General features: G+C 47.2%; 2 protein-coding genes across 5 annotated transcripts in view; both read right to left on the minus strand.

Moving 5' to 3' along the window:
* LOC147899800 (uncharacterized) overlaps positions 1 to 21,222 on the minus strand; it is a 93,320-nt gene that overhangs the window by 17,173 nt on the left and 54,925 nt on the right. The window lies entirely within an intron of this gene.
* Positions 9,238 to 20,003, minus strand: LOC147899801 (uncharacterized). Its single transcript, XM_087377060.1, has 2 exons — positions 17,499 to 20,003; positions 9,238 to 9,429 (listed from the first exon to the last, which is right to left on the minus strand). The coding sequence occupies exons 1-2, from the start codon at positions 20,001 to 20,003 to the stop codon at positions 9,238 to 9,240; spliced, it is 2,697 nt and encodes an 898-aa protein (XP_087233186.1).

A 21,222-nucleotide genomic window follows, 5' to 3' on the forward strand; every position in this document is an offset into this window, starting at 1 on the left:
CGCTAGAAGTATCCACTAAGGCATGTTCAAGTCTGTAAGGAGGGTGGGAACATCAACCAGAGCCATGACTGAACTAAATGTCATTGAACCCCTAGGTCATGAAGGAGGAGGGAACAAAAGTGCTCAAAAGACTAGCAATCGCCTTCCAATTAAACCTCACCTATCTGCAATTCCATAAACAATGTTGAATGGACTCCTCAATAGAAAGGCACGAGGGCAAGTGTGAGCTGCCGCGAAACTTGGACCTCCATAGATTCACTCCAATGGCCTCCATGGAATAAAAGACAGAAGAAAAGCGTGAATCTTCTGTTTTTTAGGGATTTTCAGAGTATTCTCTATAAGGATTTTTGCAAGTCAATATAACTCTAAAAATTATCCCGATGAGGAGCTCTAATAGGGCTTTCAGCCCTTAACCCTGAGCTGAAACTTCTTGGCATTACTAAATATATAGTGAAGGAATAGGAAGCTCTTCTCACGGTTTCATTCCCACTGCAAATACTTTATGCAAACGCATCCATAGAACCTCCATGAACACAAGGAATGTGATCTGGGTTAGGGTTTGGATACAACTTGAGTCCAGTTGCTCCACATGACCCAGCACCCTGAGAGGCTCAAAAACCACATCCATCGAGATATCCTCATCTCTAGACCTAGATAACCCGTCCCCAGAGTGAACATAAAAAACCAAGGCATCCCTGTTTGAACCTCATTGCTTGAAGTGGGATACCTAGCCTCATAAATGCCCCTGTAGAGCAATGGTGAGGCTTGCCATCCGTAAAATTTAAATCCAAGGGTATGGCTGCATCGATCTGCTCAATTCTCCGTTCACTTCCTCTGAGGTGACTTACTAACTAAAACTTACGATCATCCGGAAAGTTTTTGAAATCCTTCCAAGAGCCCACACATAAAGCAGGTCCTCTCCTCCATCTAAACCACTACATGTAACGAGAAGCACCACGAGGTCCGTCATGATCATCAAGTATGCTATCATTCCACATGACATGCTGCCTATCAATCTCTTCCAGAGAAGAGGCAGAGGGGCTTTCCAAAGATTACTCACAAAGCTAGCCAAATCTTTCTAGATGGCAGCCATAAGAGGGAAGGAAGCAAACCTAAGACGCAATCATGTAAAAATTCACCTAGGAGACGAGATCGTCTTAAAAGGTGGAGTGCTTTGAAGCGGATTGACTCCATGCCATAGAGAAGAGGAGGAACACAACCTTGGATCCCTAGATTCATGGAGACTCTCCTTGCCACTGCAGGAACATCACCAACTTCTACATCAGATATGACACTTAGTCATACCATGCTCAAGAGCCTTTCTGGACTTGGATCGAGGAAGATGCAATAAGCACTTCTTCTCCACCATGGTTGGACACATGGCAAGGAAGTAATTATATAGCTTCAAGACTATTTAGGCAGTTCTTTAGATGATCCTTTTGTGAGTAGACAAATCACAACTGACTTTTACTCAAATTCAACTAAATGCAAAGCGCAACGTTTGGAAGCATATGCCTTCTCGAATCACAAGATGAGACGAGGCTACTCTTGGATGACCCTTTAATGTCAAAGGAGCTGTTATTTGCCTTGCTAAAAGATGTGATGATGTCATTACTCCTACTTTCTTCATTAGTCACTTCACCCTTCTAAGAGATTTAGGACAGCAACACTCTGCCTTCCTCTCTTACAGGGCCTCATTCAAACAATAGACTTTCATTTCTCAGTGGAGGCCTATTACTCTTCTAGGCACCGCCTACAAGATCTTCACAAAGGCGATGAGTCTGAGGCTTGAACCCTTCTCTATAACCTTATATATGACACTCAGACAAGATTTGTATAGGGAAAGAGCATCTTTGATAACATCATCTCGTTTTGGCAAGCAATTCAATGTGCCAAAGAGAGTCACCAGCCCCTAGCCATTCTTCTTGATTTCGAGAAGCCATATGTCTTTTTCCAGTAACACTCTGGCATATGGGATTTTCTGACCATTGGATTATGTGGGTTTCCCCTCTCTACCAATCAACCCATAACCATGTTCTTCTTTAGGGACAAAGGAGAATACATTTCAGATTTTCAGATCCATTTTCCAATGGATGTCCCCTTTCTCCCTACCTTCTTGTGATGGGGGTCATGAGTTATTTTTCTTCACTTGGAAGTAGGAATTATTGTTTTTCCGCTTCAAATAAAAAATGATGAACTCCTTGACAATGACCTCGCTCATGATACAATTATATTTCTTAAGGCCTCTCTCCCAAATCTGAAAACTTTTGCATCGGAGATTTTTGTCTTGACAAGAGCATCTAGCAACTGGCACAAATCTATAGGGTTCTAGGTTTGGCATGTAGATACTCTGTGTTATGCTCTAGCCGAGATAGCATGACCTCGGATAGATCGGTGGGCATTTTCTCTTAGATGACCAACTTTTGTAATAGTTAATGTGCGTAATTGAAATGGTCAAGAGAAGTAACTGCCAAGGTCCTAGGTGAGGGTGGAATGGCATTGACTAGGTAGTTCTCAGTGCTAAGGCCTAGGTGCACCTAAATGTGTAATAATGCCAAGGGGCAAGTGGGTTTTAATGTGCCCCAAGAGAGGGGTAAAAAGGTGCACCAAGTGGAGAGGTTAAATTGATGACATTTGGCAAGGAGAACTATCTAGGGAATTGAGGGTCTCATGGATAGGTATGAATGAAATAACGTAGGGATCTGATGATTTACTATCCTTTGAGAAAAGGCTGGGTGGAATAACTGAAAAGCCATCGCCCGTGATTATTTCAACGACGAATGAGAGATTTAGATGAAAAAAAGGACGAGGATAGACGAAGTCTCTTACATTTTGGTATCAGAGCAAGGCTAGAGGATGGAAGGGGGATTCGTGAAGAGATGAAGCGATGGAGCGTAAGGTTCCCGGAAGGTGACGGGAGGCTACGAGAAGATCGACGGAAAGTTGACGTTCTAAATGAGAGAATGGCCACCGTGGCCTACGAAGGATGTTAGCGTAAGAAGAAAACCAGTCGTAGGTGACGGGTAAACGAAGCTGTCGAATTCGAAGCGGTTGTCGATACCTTTTGGAAGAGGGTCGTTGACGTGGATTTCGTCGGTGAAGGCGTAGGTGCATAATTTGACGTTTGCTTGGAAATCGACGTAAGGCAGCGCAGAGATTTAGGAGGTGGACGAGACTAGTGCAAAGTGGCCGTTGACGAAACTAGGCTATGCAGCTGAAGAAAAAAAAACTGATTTTTGGAGCACGATGGTAGTTCACGTAACGTGAAGGCGTCACGTCGATCAACAGCGGCATATTTGGTTTCATCTTGCTTGCTGTTCTACAGAAGCATTGGTTGCGAGGCATTCTAAGACCTTTGCACAGTCTAATTGGAAGGGAAATTGTACGTCTGGGAAAGAGTAGCTGGCATCGTTGCAAAGATCAGGGAGCTCTTTCTTTCCGTGCAGTTTTTTTTTTTGTTTTCATATGGTCCTGTGATTTCTGCACTGTAGAAGAGAAAAAAAAACAGGAAAACGGAACAGAAGTGAAGGGTGTATATATTGGTTATTTGGGTGATTTATTTTATTTTTTTATTTTTTTTTTTTAAAGAAAAAAAAAAGAAGAAAAAAAAAATCCCATCTTTCACTGTGAACCTATGGAAGCATAAGGGCAGAATTCAAGAGTGAATCCTAGTGACTCTAGAGTACAGTCTACACAACACATGTCACATCAGGCAGCACCTACTTTGATTGGTAGGATTTCGATATTAGAGGATGCTTTACAGCAAATTATGAACCAGCAGCTTCAAGTGAATGCTGGTCAAAATGAGATCAGGGAGATGGTGCAAGCCTTGTCGGCTAGGCCGTCTAGAATTGATAAGGGCAAAGCTCCAGCAGAGTCAGAGCCCAGTGTACATTCCCTAGAGCGCGCAAGGGTCAAAGTGCCTAATATCGCTAATTATAGACCAGAGAAGTACGCTAGTCGGATGACCGAGCGCAGCTCTGATGTGATCGAGGTTTGGTTACACAAGTGGGAAGAAGCCTTCGCCATTTGTGAGATTAGATCCGATCTAAAGAAAATCCGCGAGGCCACACACCTGTTTATTGAGGCAGCGGACAGATGGTAGACAAAGCAACAGAAGGATCAAGTTGCTCCAACCACCTGGGAAGGGTTTAAAGCTGAATTCAAGAAACACTTCCTCCCACCTGATGAAGAATCCCGAGCTTGGGATGCTTATAGAAATCTTCGTCAGAGGAGTTTGTCAGTGGCAGAGTACACTGACAAATTCAGGGAATGTGTCATGAAAATAACAGACCCTCTCCCTATGTCGGTTCAGTTAAAGGACTATATCTATGGACTGAACGACAAGACCAAAATAGAAGTTTGGGCTAAATATGTGACTACACTAGATGAATCTATTGCAGTAGCCTTGAACTATGAGGATGCCAGAGGCAGATCTGGTGGATTTGTGCAGGCAGGGACTCAGTATGAGTATCCCAAAAAAAGGGGGATTCCCGAGGAAATGGGTTTCAAAGACAAGTGTCTCGCAGCCAAGTGGCCAAACCAAGCAGGTGAAGCCGGTTGAGGGACCAGTAAAAACAAGTACCACTGTTGGGGTGAAAAGGAAAATAACTCCAATGGCAGCCCGGGCTTGGTCAAAGTCCTCGTTGACCCCGGAACAAAAAGAGAAAGCTAGAAAAGAAGGATTGTGCTTCGGCTGCCTTCAACGACATCAGTGGAAGGATTGTCCACTGAATAAAGACCGCCGCACGGCTAATATGATAATATCTGAATGTGACGTAGAAATGCAGTAGAGTCCCAATGCGGAACATATGCAGATGCAACTGGCGGGACCTTCTCAGAGGTTAGTACCTTGTTTGTTATGTGTATCTGTTGCTAAGTTAGTGACGAGTGCACCTGATAACATCCTATCTAAGCCCGCAGCAACGGGGTATACAGCCTTCAATGATACGGAGTTAATTAAAATGAAAGGGCAAGTGGCCAGTCATGATGTCATTGTGTTGTTTGACTCGGCGTCAACTCACAATGTAATTAACTCCAAGCTCGTGAAGAGGCTGAAATTAAAGACAAGTCCATCTGACTATGCGTATACAGTCAGGATGGCAGATGGAAGTTCAACTGAAGTATGGGACCAAAGGGTTACCCAGTTGGAACTTCGGATTCAGGACTATGCTGAGAAGCTTGATTTTGAAATGACCAAGCTTGCTCATGCAGATATAGCCCTGGGTATGGCATGGCATTCTAGGAAGAATCCAGCCATTGATTGGAAAAAGCACGTATATCAATTCAAGATGAATGATGTGCTTTATGTCTTACGAGGGACCCCAGGGACCGTTGGTTTCCGTGATGGAAATCAGAAAAGCTCAAGTAGAGTTTTTATTCCTTTGCACAGCATCGGTAGAGCCGGTGGATGATTCTTCGGCTAGCACTGATGTTACGCAAAGTGGTGAGATAGCCAAGCTGGCTAATCTTATAACAGAGGAGTTCTCTGAATGTTTTAGGGATGAACTACCTTATGGGTTACCTCCAGAGCGAAAAGTTCAGCATAAGATTGAACTGATCCCGAGGGCAGAACATGTAAATAGACCTCCCTATAGAATGAGTTTTGCTGAAGAAGCGGAGGTGCGTAGACAACTGGAAGAATACCTCAAGTTGGGGCAGATTCAACCAAGTTTCTCACCTTTTGCTTCGCCAGTGATATTAAAGAAGAAAAAGGATGATACGTTTCGCCTCTGTATAGATTACAGAGCATTGAATAATATCACTGTTAAGCACAGGTATCCGATGGCTCGGATTGATGATTTGCTAGATGCATTACATGGAGCCGTGATTTTCAGTAAGATAGATCTTAAGTGTGGCTACCATCAGATCCGGATTAGAGCCGAGGATGTGCATAAAACCGCTTTTAGAAGCAAGTTTGGTCATTATGAGTTTTTGGTAATGCCCTTCGGACTTACCAATGCTCCAGCGACCTTCGTCATGCTTATGAACGATTTACTACGTCCGTATATCGGAAAGTTTATAGTACATTTTATTGACGATATCTTGATATTCAGTAAAAGTGTTACTGAGCATCGTGAACACTTAAGAATAGTGTTCAGTACGTTGAGGAAAGCCAGTCTTTACGTGAATAAAAAGAAAACTATACTGTGTATGGTTAGGCTTGAGTACTTAGGGTTCATAATTACTCCATAGGGGGTAGAAATGGATCCGAAGAAAGTGGCTGCGATACTAACTTGGCCAATCCCTCAGAGTCTGACCGCGTTGCGATCATTCTTGGGATTTGTCCAGTTTTATAGAAGGCATATCAAAGGATATTTCGGAATAGTATCGCCATTGACTGATCTGACCTCAGATAAAGTACCTTTTATTTGGGGACAGAATCAACAGGAAAGTTTTAACACCATAAAACAAGCTGTGGTCACAGGACCGGTGTTAAAAATAGTTGATCCCCAGAAACCGTTGTTCCTAGAAACCGATGCAAGTGGCATTGCGGTAGGAGCAGTCCTCCTTCAAGAGGGAAGGCCAGTAGCCTTTGAAAGCAAGAAGCTTTCTCCCTCTCAAAGGAATTGGCCAACTCATGAATTGGAGTTGTATGCTGTTATCCATGCTTTGAAAACATGGAGGCATTATCTGTATGGTTCAGAGTTTTATGTGGATGTAGATCATGATACTCTGAAACATTTTTGTAAACAACCTGACTTGAGGGGCCGCCAAGCTAGGTGGGCAGAGCTCATGCAGGAGTTTAATCTAACGATTCGCTACCGAAGAGGAAAAGACAATAAGGTTGCTGATGCGTTGTCTAGCATTATGCACAACCTGAGTTTCACGGTATTAGAGAGTGCTCTAATGACCGAGATAAGAGAAACTCAAAAAGTGGACGAGTTTGTCCAGAGCTTGTGGCCTAAGGCTCATGTGTTAAAACCCGGGGAAAGTGAAAAGGATGACCTGGCATCCAGAAAAGGCCAAACTTATGCAAGATATACCATAAGGAATGGTATGCTAGTTAGAAATGGCAAGGTTGTAGTACCTGGTCAGAATGATCTCAGGCAGAGAGTCATTCGACAATGCCATGATAGCCCATGTGCGGGACATCCAGGTGTCGAGAAGACATATGATCTCGTGAAGCGAGATTTCTTTTGGCCAAAGATGAAAAAACATATTCATGAATATGTGACACGGTGTTTCTCGTGTCAGGTAAGTAAGGCCGAGCGGGTGAAGCCACCCGGACTTTTACAGCCCTTGGAGATACCACTAAGTAAGTGGGAGAGCATTTCCATGGACTTTATTGTAGGACTACCTGCAACACAAGGAGGATATAATTCTATCCTTGTGGTGGTTGATCGTCTAACCAAGATGGCTCACTTCATTCCGACTAGAGAGTCTGTTAGTGCCCCGCAAGTAGCGGATTTGTTCATTAGACATATATTTCGTCTGCATGGATTGCCTAGATCCATAGTGTCAGACAGAGATGTCAGATGTACCGGTCATTTTTGGACAGCGGTATTTGAGACACTGAGGAATGAGTTGGGAATGAGTAGTGGGGATCATCCTGAGACGGATGGTCACACGGAGAGAGTCAACCAGACTTTAGAGGATATGCTAAGGGCATATGTGTCATTGAGGCAACATACATGGGACAAGTGGTTGCCATTGTTGGAGTTTGCCTACAATGATAGGAAACATTCCTCTACTGGGTTCAGTCCGTTTGAGCTGAACTATGGTTATAGACCAGCCAATCCGACTATAGTTGGAGTACCTCAGAAAGTGCCTAGTGCCGCGAACTTTGTAGTTCAGATGCGGGAGATGCTAGCACTTGCGAGAGCTAATATCCGCCAGGCTATGGATAGGGCCAAGGTATATGCGGATGAAAATCGGTCTATAAGAGTATTTAAAGAAGGAGAAAAAGTTTTTCTCAGAGTTCCTTCGCACTCAAAGTCGTTGACTTCAGGAGAGTGTGCTAAGTTATCACCTCGATACTGTGGGCCGTGGTTAATTCTAAAGAGAATAGGCAGTGTAGCCTATAAATTAGAATTGCCACAGGGGTGTAAGGTGCACCCGGTTTTTCATGTTTCGCGCTTAAAGAAATTTTTGCATACAGGTGACTCACTAATCGAAGGTGTGGTTTTGTTTCAGGAGAGAGAGGATATTGCAAAGCGCCAACCAACAAGAATCCTGGACCGAGGAACAATGCAGATACGAAATCGGAAGATACCCACGGTGTTGGTTGCATGGCATGGTCAGCCTCTATCGGAAGCTACCTGGGAATCCGTATACCAGTTACGGAGAGTGTTCCCAGATTTCATCATCGAGGATGCTGATGCTTGAAGAGGGAAGGAATGTTATGCTCTAGCCGAGATAGCATGACCTCGGATAGATCGGTGGGCATTTTCTCTTAGATGACCAACTTTTGTAATAGTTAATGTGCGTAATTGAAATGGTCAAGAGAAGTAACTGCCAAGGTCCTAGGTGAGGGTGGAATGGCATTGACTAGGTAGTTCTGAGTGCTAAGGCCTAGGTGCACCTAAATGTGTAATAATGCCAAGGGGCAAGTGGGTTTTAATGTGCCCCAAGAGAGGAGTAAAAAGGTGCACCAAGTGGAGAGGTTAAATTGATGACATTTGGCAAGGAGAACTATCTAGGGAATTGAGGGTCTCATGGATAGGTATGAATGAAATAACGTAGGGATCTGATGATTTACTATCCTTTGAGAAAAGGCTGGGTGGAATAACTGAAAAGCCATCGCCCGTGATTATTTCAACGACGAATGAGAGATTTAGATGAAAAAAAGGACGAGGATAGACGAAGTCTCTTACACTCTGAGATGAAGGATTGAGGTCAATTGAGAAGGGCACAATGGCATGATGTTTGAGATGCCAAGTGTAGGTGTCACAACCTTTTGCTCCAATCTTGGAGACCATCAAGAGGATACTGCTATATTGGAGCTTCACCAACCTAAATTTGGGAAGCCTTACTCTAGAAAGCTAGAGTCACTCGCTCGCGTCCCACTGCACCTCACAAGGGGGCAGCCCTCTCATAACGAAGCCACCATGGTGACCGGTCCTATCCCAAAGTGACTGGTATCGGGTCAATGGACCAGCTCTTACCAAGACGACCCATTGTGACCGGTCCTATCCCACAGTGACTGGTATCGGGTCAATGGACCAGCTCTTACCAAGACGACCCACTACTTTGATCCGTTGCCACTCAATCATCTCCAAAGGCCCCGTCCCATAGTTACGCTGAAACGCCGAAACGGCGTAATTTAGGCCGAAAATGGCGTTTCCCCCATGCCCGATCCCCCGAACTGTGAAACACGGCCGAAACACGAAACGCGGCCCGAAATGGCATGCAGAAACGTCGAAACGGCATCTGAAACGACGTTTCAGAGCCGAAACGCGCCGTTTTCGGTGCCGTTTCGGACGTGACCTAAAAACAGGGACAGAACCAAAAAAAAAAATGCCGCACGCCTGCTTCTCTTCGTCGCGTTTTTCTGCTCGCCTGCCTACTGCTCTCTCCCACGATTTCTTGGCCCGCCTAGTTCTCTCCCATCCCTACAAGTTTTGGACACCCGGCTTTGGTGAGCACATTTCCTTTCTCTATGCTTCTCTTGCCACAAACATCTTGCTGTTTTTTGGCTGCAACCATTGATTCTTGGCTTTTCCCTTTGAAATTTGATCTATTGCAGCTTGTACAAGTGCTGTTTTTGCTCATGGATATGGCTTCACAAAGCGTTGTCGCTCAGCAAGAGGAGGAGTTCACCCAATCGGATTATTGGTGGAGCCAAGTTGATTTGGTAGGCAAGTATGACTCCAAGAAAGGAGGAGCTCGCAAGTTTAGATGCAGATGGTGTGGATTGGAGCGAGGAGGGAACCCTGATAGGGTCAAATGTCATCTTCTTGGCATTAAGGATGGGGGGATTGGGCTATGCTCCGTAATCTCACCACAAGAGAAAGAAAGGCTGCAAAGAGAGGTTGAAGTATTGCCCACTACAAAAAGGGCAAAGACAATGGCTTCCACTGGTGTAGAAGCTTCTTCAGGTGCTCATGCAGCACGTGTTCAGCAGGCCACTGCATTTTGGAGTCCTCTTCCCTCTGCTACTACGGCTGCTTCTTCTGCGAGTGCACATGGAGCTCCTGCTGATATTCCTGCTACATCTCGGTCTACTTCACATAGGCAGGGCAGTCTTTACACATCATGGCGTCCGCAAAGGAAGGCACAAGTAGATGCAGCTGTGGCCCGATTTTTTTACTCCAATGGGATTAGCTTCAATGTTGCTAGATCACCCTACTTCAAAGAGATGGTGTCAGAAATCAAAACATTTGGATCCACATATACCCCTCCCACATTTGATGCTTTGAGGGGCAAGCTTCTAGAGGATGAGGTGGTGGCAGTTAAGCAAGCTATTGAACTTGTAAAAGAGAAATGGGTAAAGTATGGGGTAAGTTTGGTTGCAGATGGATGGAGTGATGTGCAAAGTCACTCACTAGAGGGTATCCTTGCATATTGTAGGGGATCTGCACTCTACATACACTTCATAGAGTGTGGAGTGCAACAAAAAACAGCACCTATATTGATGCAAATGTGGGCAGATGCAGTGGAATATGTGGGGCCGTCTAATGTTTTGCAACTTGTTTTAGATGGGAAAAATACCAATAAGGCAGCAGGTGCATTATTGGAGCAAAAGTATCCTCATATCCAGTGGAGTGCTTGTGTAGCACATTGCTTGAATAATTTATTGAAAGACATTGGCAAATTGGATTGGGTCAAGAATGTTATTGACAATGGAAAAGAGGTGGTTAACTTCATCACACGACATAATTTTTCTCTTGCTTTGTACCATAAATTTGCCAACAAGGAGCTTTTGAAGTATGCAGAGACAAGATTTGCATACAACTTTTTGATGCTTCGCAGGCTCCTTGAAATGAGACCTGCACTGAAACAAGTTGTGGCAAGCCCAGGGATGCATGGCCCACGGCTCTTGGAATTTATTGTTATGACTTGTGCATAGGCAATGATGAATTTTGGGCTGATGCATCTCACATTGTTGATCTATGTGTGCCTATTGTGAAGCTGCTTAACCGAGTTGATGGAGATATGCCTTTTCTTGGTAAGGTGTATGAGGGGATGGATCGGATGATTGAGAATATCAGAGAAATAGAAAAGGATCCCCAAAGGTTGAGAGAATTGGAAGAGTTGGCTGTGAGCAGATGGAATCAATATTACTCTCCCATGCATGCAGTTGCCTTTGTGTTGGACCCAGAGTTTCAACACAAGGCAAGTGCACAACAGAGTGATGCAGAGGTTGTTCGTGGTTGGAACCTCACTCTTCACAAGATGGTACCAACTCCTGATTTTTTTGCCGAAAAAACAGTGCTAATTATATTACTTCGAGAACAAGATACAAGAGGTCAGCTTATAGCTGACGGGCTGCGTTCACAAATCGGACACAGCCCTAAAAGGTAGCATAATAAATCATACTCTCACGGAGGGATATGACGAGTGTGAATGAACAGCCATCGGGGTGGTGAGTAGTGCCACCGAAGGCCCTGCGTAGTCTGCTCGAAGAAGAGGCCCTGTGTGTCCCAAGCCCGGAGGAAGCGTCTCCGCTTCTCCTGACCGGCCCGGGAGTCTCCCTGAATCTGGTCCCATTGGCCTCTGAGGGTATGAATAATCTCACTCCAAATCTCCGCCATGATCTGGGCAGTCGATAAGGAGGTGCCACCGAGGATCTGCGCGCAGCGCGAGGTCCAGATGTGCCACCCTGTAATGCTGCTAATAATCTCCTAGACTGGCTGCCTCTCCCGAACTCCTGTATCAGCCTCTGCTAGGTGATGCGGGATACCCTCGAGCGGCCCCCACGTCCCCTGTGTGATAAGGAAAGTGGGGTCCTGCTGGCATGCCTCGAATAAGTGATGAAGACCAGGTGCGGTGCTGCACCAACAGAACGCGCCCCAAGTGATCAATCCTAGCTCTGGTGCTGCGCGAGTAAGAAGCCCGAAAGTCCACCTCCACACTTCCTGGGCGCGAGTGCAGCTCCACAGGCAGTGTTTTGGTGACTCCTCATCCGCATGGCAAATCTGGCAGCATCCATCCTGGCCTATCTGCCTCAACCAGCTCCCCACTGGAAGACCTTTGTGGGCAAGAAGCCACCGGAAGTATGAGATCTTCCGCGGCCGCCAGCTCTCCCACAAGGCCTTCCAGAATGCCTGCAAAAAGAACCTGGAAATACCCTGTGCGTACCAGCTGGGTCGCTGGGTGGGGGGGCGACTCTGCATCCTCCCGAGAACTCGCCTGCCCAGAGTCGTGCTGTAGGCGAAGAAGGAAGTCGGCCCCTGTCCTGTCACAATCTCTGGCCACCACCACTCTCCTGGGTCCCAATCAAGCTCTGACAAGGCCCGCCCCTCCCAGAGCCAAAGACGCCAAAGCTGCAACTGGTCCTGCTCGATGCTAGGGTCGGTACGCCAGACCTTCCCCAAAAGGCCTACGACCCGAACCCTCTGCCACGGGAGTAGGGGGTCGATGAGCGCATCCTCTCTCCTGAGTCGTCCATCCCCAGAAACCGCGAAGAAGGAGATAGAGGAGTCATCCATACGTCCTGCGATCACCAGTGGGATGCCACGGGGGGTGAACTGTCCCAGCCAGCGGGTGTCACCAGGCATGAGGACCTGAGGCTCAGGTGGAACCAACCAAGCAGCTGGGATCGCACCGTCGATCTCCGTGCGTCTCGCCTGGACTCCACGTGCACCTCCAGCTGCGTCTGCAAGATCAGCCATCTCCAGATGTCTGTACGTAATCCTCCAAACTCGAAGGGACCGGGCTGGCCCCCTCATCCAGCCGTCCCACCTGATATGTGATCTCTCCCCCAACTGAAGGCCCTCGGCATCTCTGACCTGACCGTTCCAGATAAGCGGCTGGCGATCGATCTCCTCCTGACAGCTGGGAGGGGACTGAATGAGACTGAGGCGGAGCCGCCTCCAAACCATGAGGAGGCTACGAACGAGTGGGGAACGGGGCTGAGTGAGCGGGGCGGAAGTGAAGATCCACCTGAGGGACGGTAGCCACTCTCCACCTCGGCGCGGGACACAAGAGCCGACTCCCTGCTGAAGTAACATCTTCCACGTCTGCCCCTCCGAGGTCAAGCCGCGGATGACAAGCTTGCCTAACAAGGCCTGACTCTGAAGCTCTGGATCGATAACCCCCAGGCCACCCTCAGCCTGCGGAAGAATGACTGTCTGCCAAGCAACCCTGGCTCTGGTATCTCTAAGACCATCCTCCCCAGACCAAAGGAAGTTCCGAACCAACCTCCTGAGCTGTGCCACGCTGGATCTCGAGAAGCACCAGCAGGAAGCCACATACCAAGCCGTGGCTAGGAGGACCTGGTTAACTACCAGGGCACGACCTGCAAGAGACAGCTTAGCAGTGCTCCAGAAAGCCAGCTTCCGTCGGATGGAGTCTAGCACCGGGAGAAACTGCTGAGCTGGCGTGATGTCTAGGCCAACCTGAAAGCCAAGGTATCTAGCTGTCTGTCCCCGTGGAATCCATCTGAAACCCAAAAATCGCCCCCACTGAGAACACGCCCCAGGGTCTGTGAGAAAACCAACTGATTTGTTCCAGTTGATTTTCGCACCAGCGGCCGAGCAGAAGACCTCCAGGGCCATCCGCACCCTCTCTAGCATCCTCTCATCGTCCTGGACATAAAGGGCTGTATCATCTGCGTACTCCGAGTCCAAAAGCTCCGTGTCCTCCCGGAGTGGAAGGCGAACACCCCTGATCCCGGTGGACCTCGCCCGAAGGTAGTAAGTCATGGCCTCGGCGAAGAAAAGAAACAGGTAAGGAGCAAGGGGGCAGCCCTGACGCACTGATCTCTCCAAGCTAAAGCGCTCACCCATCCTGCCTCCAATGATGACCCTGCTAGACGCTGTCCTGTACAAAGCTGAGATACCCTGAATCCAACCCGCCGGGAAACCTAGCCCCTCCAGAGTCCCCTCCAAAAAGGACCAGTCCACGCGATCGTAGGCCTTCTCGAAGTCGAGAAGTAGAATGGCAAGGTGTGATCCGCTGTGCTGAGCCCACTCCGCCGCCTCTGAAAAGGTGAAGACATTATCCAGGATACTGCGATCCTGGACAAAGCCTGTCTGATTGTCATGGATGAGGTCTAGGAGTAGAGGCCGAACTCTGGCACTGATCATCTTGGCGAGGATTTTGTAGGCAGTGGTAAGGAGAGTGATCGGACGCCACTGGCGGATCTCCTGTCTATCTCCTCCCTTCGGGATGAGGCAAATCAGTCCCGAGGAAAGGCTCTCTGGCATCTGACCGCTACTGAAAATCCCCTGCAGAGCTGCAAGGAGGGGCTGATGGATCTGGTCCCAGAAGGAGGTGAAGAATGCTCGGGATAGCCCATCCTCACCTGGGCATTTCTGTCCGTCGATAGCCATCAAGGCCTCTGTAGAGAAGGGGGAAGGGGCAGATTTGGAGATGGGGAGAGAATAGCAAAAGGAGGGGAGGAGAAGAGAGGAGAAGGGGAAGGAGAAAGGAAGAGAGAGAAGGCTGAGGGGATAGAGAGAGGGAGAGAGAGAGAGTATGAGCGTAGGCAGTAGGTAGCAGGAAGGAGCGTAGATAGGATTAGATGTCACATCAAAAAGTGCCTTACAATCCTTTTGGGTTGACTTATATAGTCCCCCACAGTTCCCACATTTCCTTTACTATTCTCCCATCTATTACCCCCTTAAAATCCTTCTTTTTCCCACCTTCATTACAGCCATCCCTTCCCAAAGAATTTTGCCCTCAAAATTTCCAAGAGGGTGCCCTGGATGAGAAGGATACAACAGAAACTGATCAGCTTTGTAGGAGATAGGGGTAGTCCTGCACAATGCTCTCAGGTTGCCAAGAATTCTCATCTTCCGTTAAACCTTTCCATTTGATGAGGTATTCTGTGTAGGCTTTGTTCCTTAGGCTTTGTTCCTGAGTACACGATCTCTGAAGCCCTTGATTTGCTCCGGCACATAGATTATGTGGCCCTCTTCATCCATAGGAGGCAGCTCAGGAAGAACCTGGACATGCTGTCCGACATGTGGTTTCAGCAAGGATACATGGAAAACATTATGGATCTTAGAGGTACTGGGTAGTTCCAATTGATATGCTACCTGCCCAACTTTGCGGATGATTTTGTAGGGGCCATAATACCTGTGGGCAAGCTTTGTGTTGGTATTACCTTTCAGCGAGGAATATCGATTCTTATGGAGACGTAAATGCACATAATCCCCTTCTTCAAAAGATAAGTACCTCCTTTGTTCATCCGCATACTTCTTCTGCTTGGCTTGGGCATCCTGCATATTCCTCTTAGCCAACTGCAGAAGGGCATTCATACTCTCCAAATCATTCCTTGCTTGCTGATTTTTCACAGCCAAGTCTGCAACCTTGGAAGGCATTCCCACTTTGCATCCATACATAGCCTCAAATGGACTCATGCCAATAGAGAGGTGTTTGGTGCTGTTGTAGCAAAATTCAGCCAATGCTAACCATTTGTCCCAAGACTTCTGCGTGTCATGACAGTAATGCCTTAGATACTCCTCCACCCACTTGTTCACCCTCTCTGATTGACCATCCGTCTGTGGATGATAAGCAGTACTAGGCGCAAGGGAAGTACCAACTGCAGTGAATAACTCCTGCCAAAAGTGACCCATAAATTTAGCATCCCTGTCACTGACAATCTCCTGAGGAAAACCATGGTGCTTGAACACATACTCAATGAATTGCCAGGCAACCTGTGAAGCGGAGTACCGAGTTTTAGTCGGTATGAAATGGGCCTGCTTAGTCATCCTGTCAACCACCACAAATATGCTATCCCAACCCTTATCTGTAGAAGGCAAGCCTGTAATGAAGTCCATGGCAATGTGAGTCCATTTGCCTTCAGGAATGGGTAGCGGTTGCAGAAGGCCTGCGGGTAACCGGCTGTCCACTTTATTTTGTTGGCAGGGCAAACATTCACTGACAAACTTAACCACATCTCGCCACAAACCATCCCAAATAAAGCTCTCCTTGACTTTTTCATATGTTTTTGTGATACCCGTATGCCCTGACATAGGGGATGAGTGCATTTCCTGTAATACCATCAACCTGTACTTGGAGTCTGGCACAAGATAAATTCTGTCCCTGCACCATAACAGTCCGTTGCGGAGCTGAAATCGAACATGTCCTTGGCTGGACGAACTCTGCAACTCCACAAAAATAGGAGCTGCATCAGAATTTTGCATGTATTCCTCCTGAATCCCAATTATCCACTTTTGATGAAGCGTGGAAATGGCAGACAGTTTGCATGACCACATCCTGGACAAGGCATCAGCAACCACATTCTCTTTCCCCTTTCTATATTCAATGTCAAAATCATAGGACTGAACTGCAGCCAGCCATCTCTTCTGCTTCATGGATAAATTAGGCTGCGTTAAGAAGTACTTGAGTGTCCTGTGATCCATTTTGACCTTAATCTTGCTACCGTACAGGTAGTGGTGCCATTTTGCAAAAGCATGCAAGATTGCTAGCATCTCTTGATCATAAACATGATAATTCATTTCTCTAGCATTAAACTTCCTGCTCTCAAAAGCAATCACACCATGCTCTTGTTTTAGGACAGCCCCTAAACCTTTGCCACTGGCATCCGTCTCAATAATGAAAGACCGTGAGAAATCAGGGCACACCAATACAGGTGCATTGCTAAGGGCATTCTTGAGGTTATCAAAGCTGAGTTGTGCTGCTTCTGACCATTGGAAGGCATCCTTTTTCAACAAATCAGTGAGAGGGGCAGCCCTTTTGGCGAAGTGCCTAATGAATCTCCTGTAAAAAGAAGCAAGACCCAAGAAACCTCTGAGCTGCGTGGTATTTTGTGGCTGCGGCCACTCCTTAATGCATTTCACCTTAGCTGGGTCTACCCTGATTCCGTGCCTGCTTACAACATGACCAAGATATTCAACCTCCTCTGCCATAAATGTGCACTTGCTGGCCTTGGCATAAAGCTGATGCATTCTCAAGATTTCTAGCACTTGTCGGACATGGTCAATGTGTTCCTGTGCATCCTTACTATAAATGAGAATGTCATCGAAAAATACCAGCACACATTTGAAAAGAAGGTGGTGTAAGATCTTGTTCATGAGTGCCTGGAAGGTGGCTGGTGCATTAGTCAAACCAAAAGGCATCACCTTGAACTCATATAATCCTCTTTCTGTACGAAAGGCAGTCTTATGCTCATCACCCTCTTTCATCCTGATCTGATGGTAACCTGACCTCAAATCAATCTTCGTGAAATACTGAGCACCCTTGAGTTCATCCAGCAGGTCATCAATCCTGGGAATAGGAAACCTGTTCTTAATGGTGGTCTTATTCAATTCTCTGTAATCAATGCACATACGAAAAGAGCCATCCTTTTTTTTCACCAGGAGTACTGGAGATGCAAATGGCGAGGTGCTATGAGCAATGAAGTTTTTCTCAAGCAAATCTCGCACCTGTGTTGCCACTTCTTCCCGTTCAACCTTAGAGAGTCGGTACGGGGCCTTGTTTATTGGTTTACTACCATGTTCCAGGACTATGGCATGATCAACATCTCTTTTTGGGGGCAACTGAGATGGCATATCAGCAAACACATCCCCAAATTCTAAGAGCAATTTCTGCATTTCACAATTATCCACATGGGGAATACCACCCTCCTGAGGTACAGAGACATTCAATGCATAAATGGCACTTTCGTTCTTGAGTTCCCTAGCTAGCTGCCTTGCTGAAATGACCTGCAATTTCTGATTCACAATGCCCTGCAATGTAACAGTTCTACCTTTGTGGCAAAACTCAAGAGATAAAGCATTCAAATCTATACTGATTTTCCCCAGGGATTTCAGCCAATCACAACCCAGGACAGCATCTATGGGTCCCATATCCAATGCCAAAAGATCACCTGCAAACTCATAATGATCAGAAAACTTGATCCTGGCATCCTGGCAACAATGTCTGCTGATCATGTGCTGTCCATTCGCGATCTCCACTTTCAGACCATGGTCTATCTCTGTAGCAACTAATCCCAATCTTTTCAATGTTCTACAATTAATGAAACTGTGAGTGCTACCACTGTCTACCAATACATGGACAGATCTGCCATTAATCATTCCCTTCAACCTGATTGTGTCAGCACTTTTGGCACCCATCAAGGCATGTAGTGAGATGGTATACAGTGTAGGCTGGACATCCCAATAAATCTGTTCATCATCCACAGGAACACTACCATTAGCATCACCTCTGACAGGAAAAGGCATTGTAGGTTGATGCTCCAACACAGAGAGTGTTGGCTTACGGCCTTTCCTGCTACATGTAGGCTGAATATCAATCTCATGCATCACATGAGTGGTTTGCTCAATAGCCCCACCCGGATCAAAAGGAAAAGCAGTCCCCTTTGTGGCATCTGTGTCAGGAGACTCATCTACATCATGAACTCCTGTCAATTCCTCATGAGAGACATCATGGGGGTCTCCTACATCAGCCACTTCATCATCATCAGATAATTCAATTATCATGCTGAGTTTGGCTGAGCTGACATTCTTCATTTTGCACACATCTCGGTGCTCAGGTGTCCATTTCTCTCCACACCTAAAGCATAAATTTGCCTTCTTCCTACTGTCCATTATGGCTCTGGAATGTTGTTTAACTTCTGATTTGCCAAAACCAGCGCTGGGTTTGACACCTGTCTTTGCATCCATGGGCCTGTATGGCTTTGCATATGGCATCTTACTTCCTGAAACCGTTGGATATCGTGGGAAGGAAGCAGCTGCTGGTTTCTTATCAATCCAATCAGCAGAATTTGTCTTCCTGTCAGCATCATAAGCAGTACCATAGAAGCTATGTGACACATGCTTGTACTTGCCAGCATATTTTGGCTCAAACACCTCAGCAAGCTGGGCTGCTCGCTCAATGGTTAGAGGATTGTGAGCTCTCACATCAGCAGCTAGAGAGGGATCTAAGCCTTGTATAAAACGCAGCAACTTCCCTTTCTCAGAAATATCCTGTACAAACAAAGAAAGTCTCCAAAAACGCTGCAAGTACTCCTGGACCGTACCTGTTTGTGACAGTGCATAGAATTCAGCAAGGTACTGTTCAAGGATCAGGGCCGAGACGAAGGTCGTGACCATAAGCTCCTTGAACTGTTTCCAGGTGGTAGGCTTCTGAGGTGACTCTCGCATGTAACGCCACCATGTATGCGCATAATCCTGTAAATGCATGCCAGCAAAAATGATTCTCTCCTCGTCATTCTTAGGGTAGAAGCGGAAATAATCTTCAAGCTTCGTGAGCCACTCCTCCAACTCATTGGGAGTACGAGTGTCACCCTTAAACTTATGCACAGAGATTTTATCTTTCACATCTTTGGCTGCGTTATTCCTATAGTGATTACCAGCATACTCACGCTTGAAGCTCACATACTGTGAAAAGGACATCTCATTACGAACATCCTCAGGCAAAGCCCTATATGAACGTAAGGCATCTGAAAGCACATCATCCATGTTTGCATGCTGCCCACTTCCAGCATCATGCTGGTTAGGAGAGCCACTCCCCTGATGCATAAAGTGCGTCTGACTGAAAGCATTACCTCCCTGATACGCAGGCTGAGTCTGACTGAATGTATTAACAGGAGGTGTCATTGAAGCATGCAATCCCTGCTGAGTCTGCCTGCCATAAACATCTCGGTGGGTGGGTGGCATAGAAAAAGGTTGAGAAGAGGACTGGCCCCTCTCCCAACTGCCCGGAAACCCAACACCCAATCCAGGCATGCTCGCCGTTGGCAAAAATGTGCCAATGGGCCGGCCCAAAATGGACGGCTCAGCCAATGAAATATGCGAGCCAAATGGAGGCCTGAAATCAATAAGAGAAGTGCTCGGCGGCACGGGCAAGGCATCACCAAAATCAACAGAATCCCCATGCTGGGGTGCATGCATAGAACCAACATCATAAGTGCGACGGCCATCAGCCATAAATCCCCTGTGTGGGTCAGGAAAATCACCCTGGCTATCCGACTGATCCCCGTGCTGGGGCGCGGGCTGCTTACCCTTATCGTGCATACTGATGGCGGTAGTGATCTGTTGCCCAAGGTTCTTACCCATCTGGGTGATAGCTGTATCGTGCATAGCCATAGCAGTGGTGAGCTGCTGCCCCAACTGCTGACCCATCTGCTGAAAAGCCCCCTGAAGCATCGAGGCCAATGCATCTAGAAACTGTGTGTCGGTAGGCATAGCAGAAACTGGCTGTGAAGGAGATGCACCCTCGGGGACCGGCATCTGCTCCTGCTGAGCAACATCGTCACCGTGCTGAGATGACTCATCTGACCGGGGTGCACGTTTGGGTGCCATGAGTGACACGAGGAAAATGTGCCAAGTGTCGAAGGCTCGATGTAGAGGCTCGCGAGGTGTCAGTAAAGAGGCTCAATTGCAGTCGTTGAAGAGGGTCGAAGAAAGCTCGATGAAGAGGCTGGGAAGGGGGCTCAAAATGAGCCACGAAGGTGGCTTAGAGAGGCCCAGAATAGGGCTGTAGGAGTACCCTAAAAGAGGGGTTTTTTTTTTTTTTTTTTTTTTTTTTTTTTTTTGGGTGTGTGTGTGTAGCTTAGGACAACTAAGACACCTAGGGTAGTCTCAACTAAACCAAACTGACTAAACCCAACCTTATCCAATCACTAACCTAACTAGACCTAAACTAACCTAACCAACCAAACCTAAACCTAACCCTAACTGAACTAACCCTAGTTAAAGTCTAGGACCTTGTAGACTAAGGTTTGCAGGGCGGCAGATGTGGCGCGCGACTGGCGGAGCGGAAGGCGACGGGGAGGACCGTGGGCGCGCGACTGGCGGAGCAGAAGGCGACGGGGAGGAGACGAGGTTCGGAGGCGGTGCGGCGTAGGAGACTACAGGGTGTAGATGCCACGAACAAAGATGGGCTCCGGCGACTCACGAACGGCGACGGGAGGCGCAGGGCTCCGACGAATCACGGAACGGGTAGCTTGAGGCTGTGGTGATGGGCAGCTCGAGGCCATCGGTGGCAGCCGTGTGGAGCTTCAGATTAAAATGGTCGGAGGGCTCTCGTGCGCTTGGGCTGTGGTCTCGTGGATGCCCTCGTGGGTTGCTGTGGAGCGCTGGTACTGTTTGCCTGCTCGAAAGGGGATTTGCAAGTGAAGGGGAAACGAAGGTGCCAGAGAGCGGT

Source organism: Dipteris shenzhenensis, chromosome 7 (assembly GCF_047967505.1).
Source record: "Dipteris shenzhenensis isolate YYH24624 ecotype China chromosome 7, Dip_SZ_1.0, whole genome shotgun sequence".
NCBI classification, from domain to species: Eukaryota; Viridiplantae; Streptophyta; class Polypodiopsida; order Gleicheniales; family Dipteridaceae; genus Dipteris; species Dipteris shenzhenensis.

Coding starts and splice junctions, on each gene's coding strand:
- LOC147899801 (XM_087377060.1), bottom strand. CDS start 20,003: ATGGCTGATGGCCGTCGCACTTATGATGTTGGTTCTATGCATGCACCC. Junction 9,430..17,498: donor GGGAAGAAGTGGCAACACAG/GTGCGAGATTTG, acceptor CCCTGTTTTTAG/GTCACGTCCGAAACGGCACC.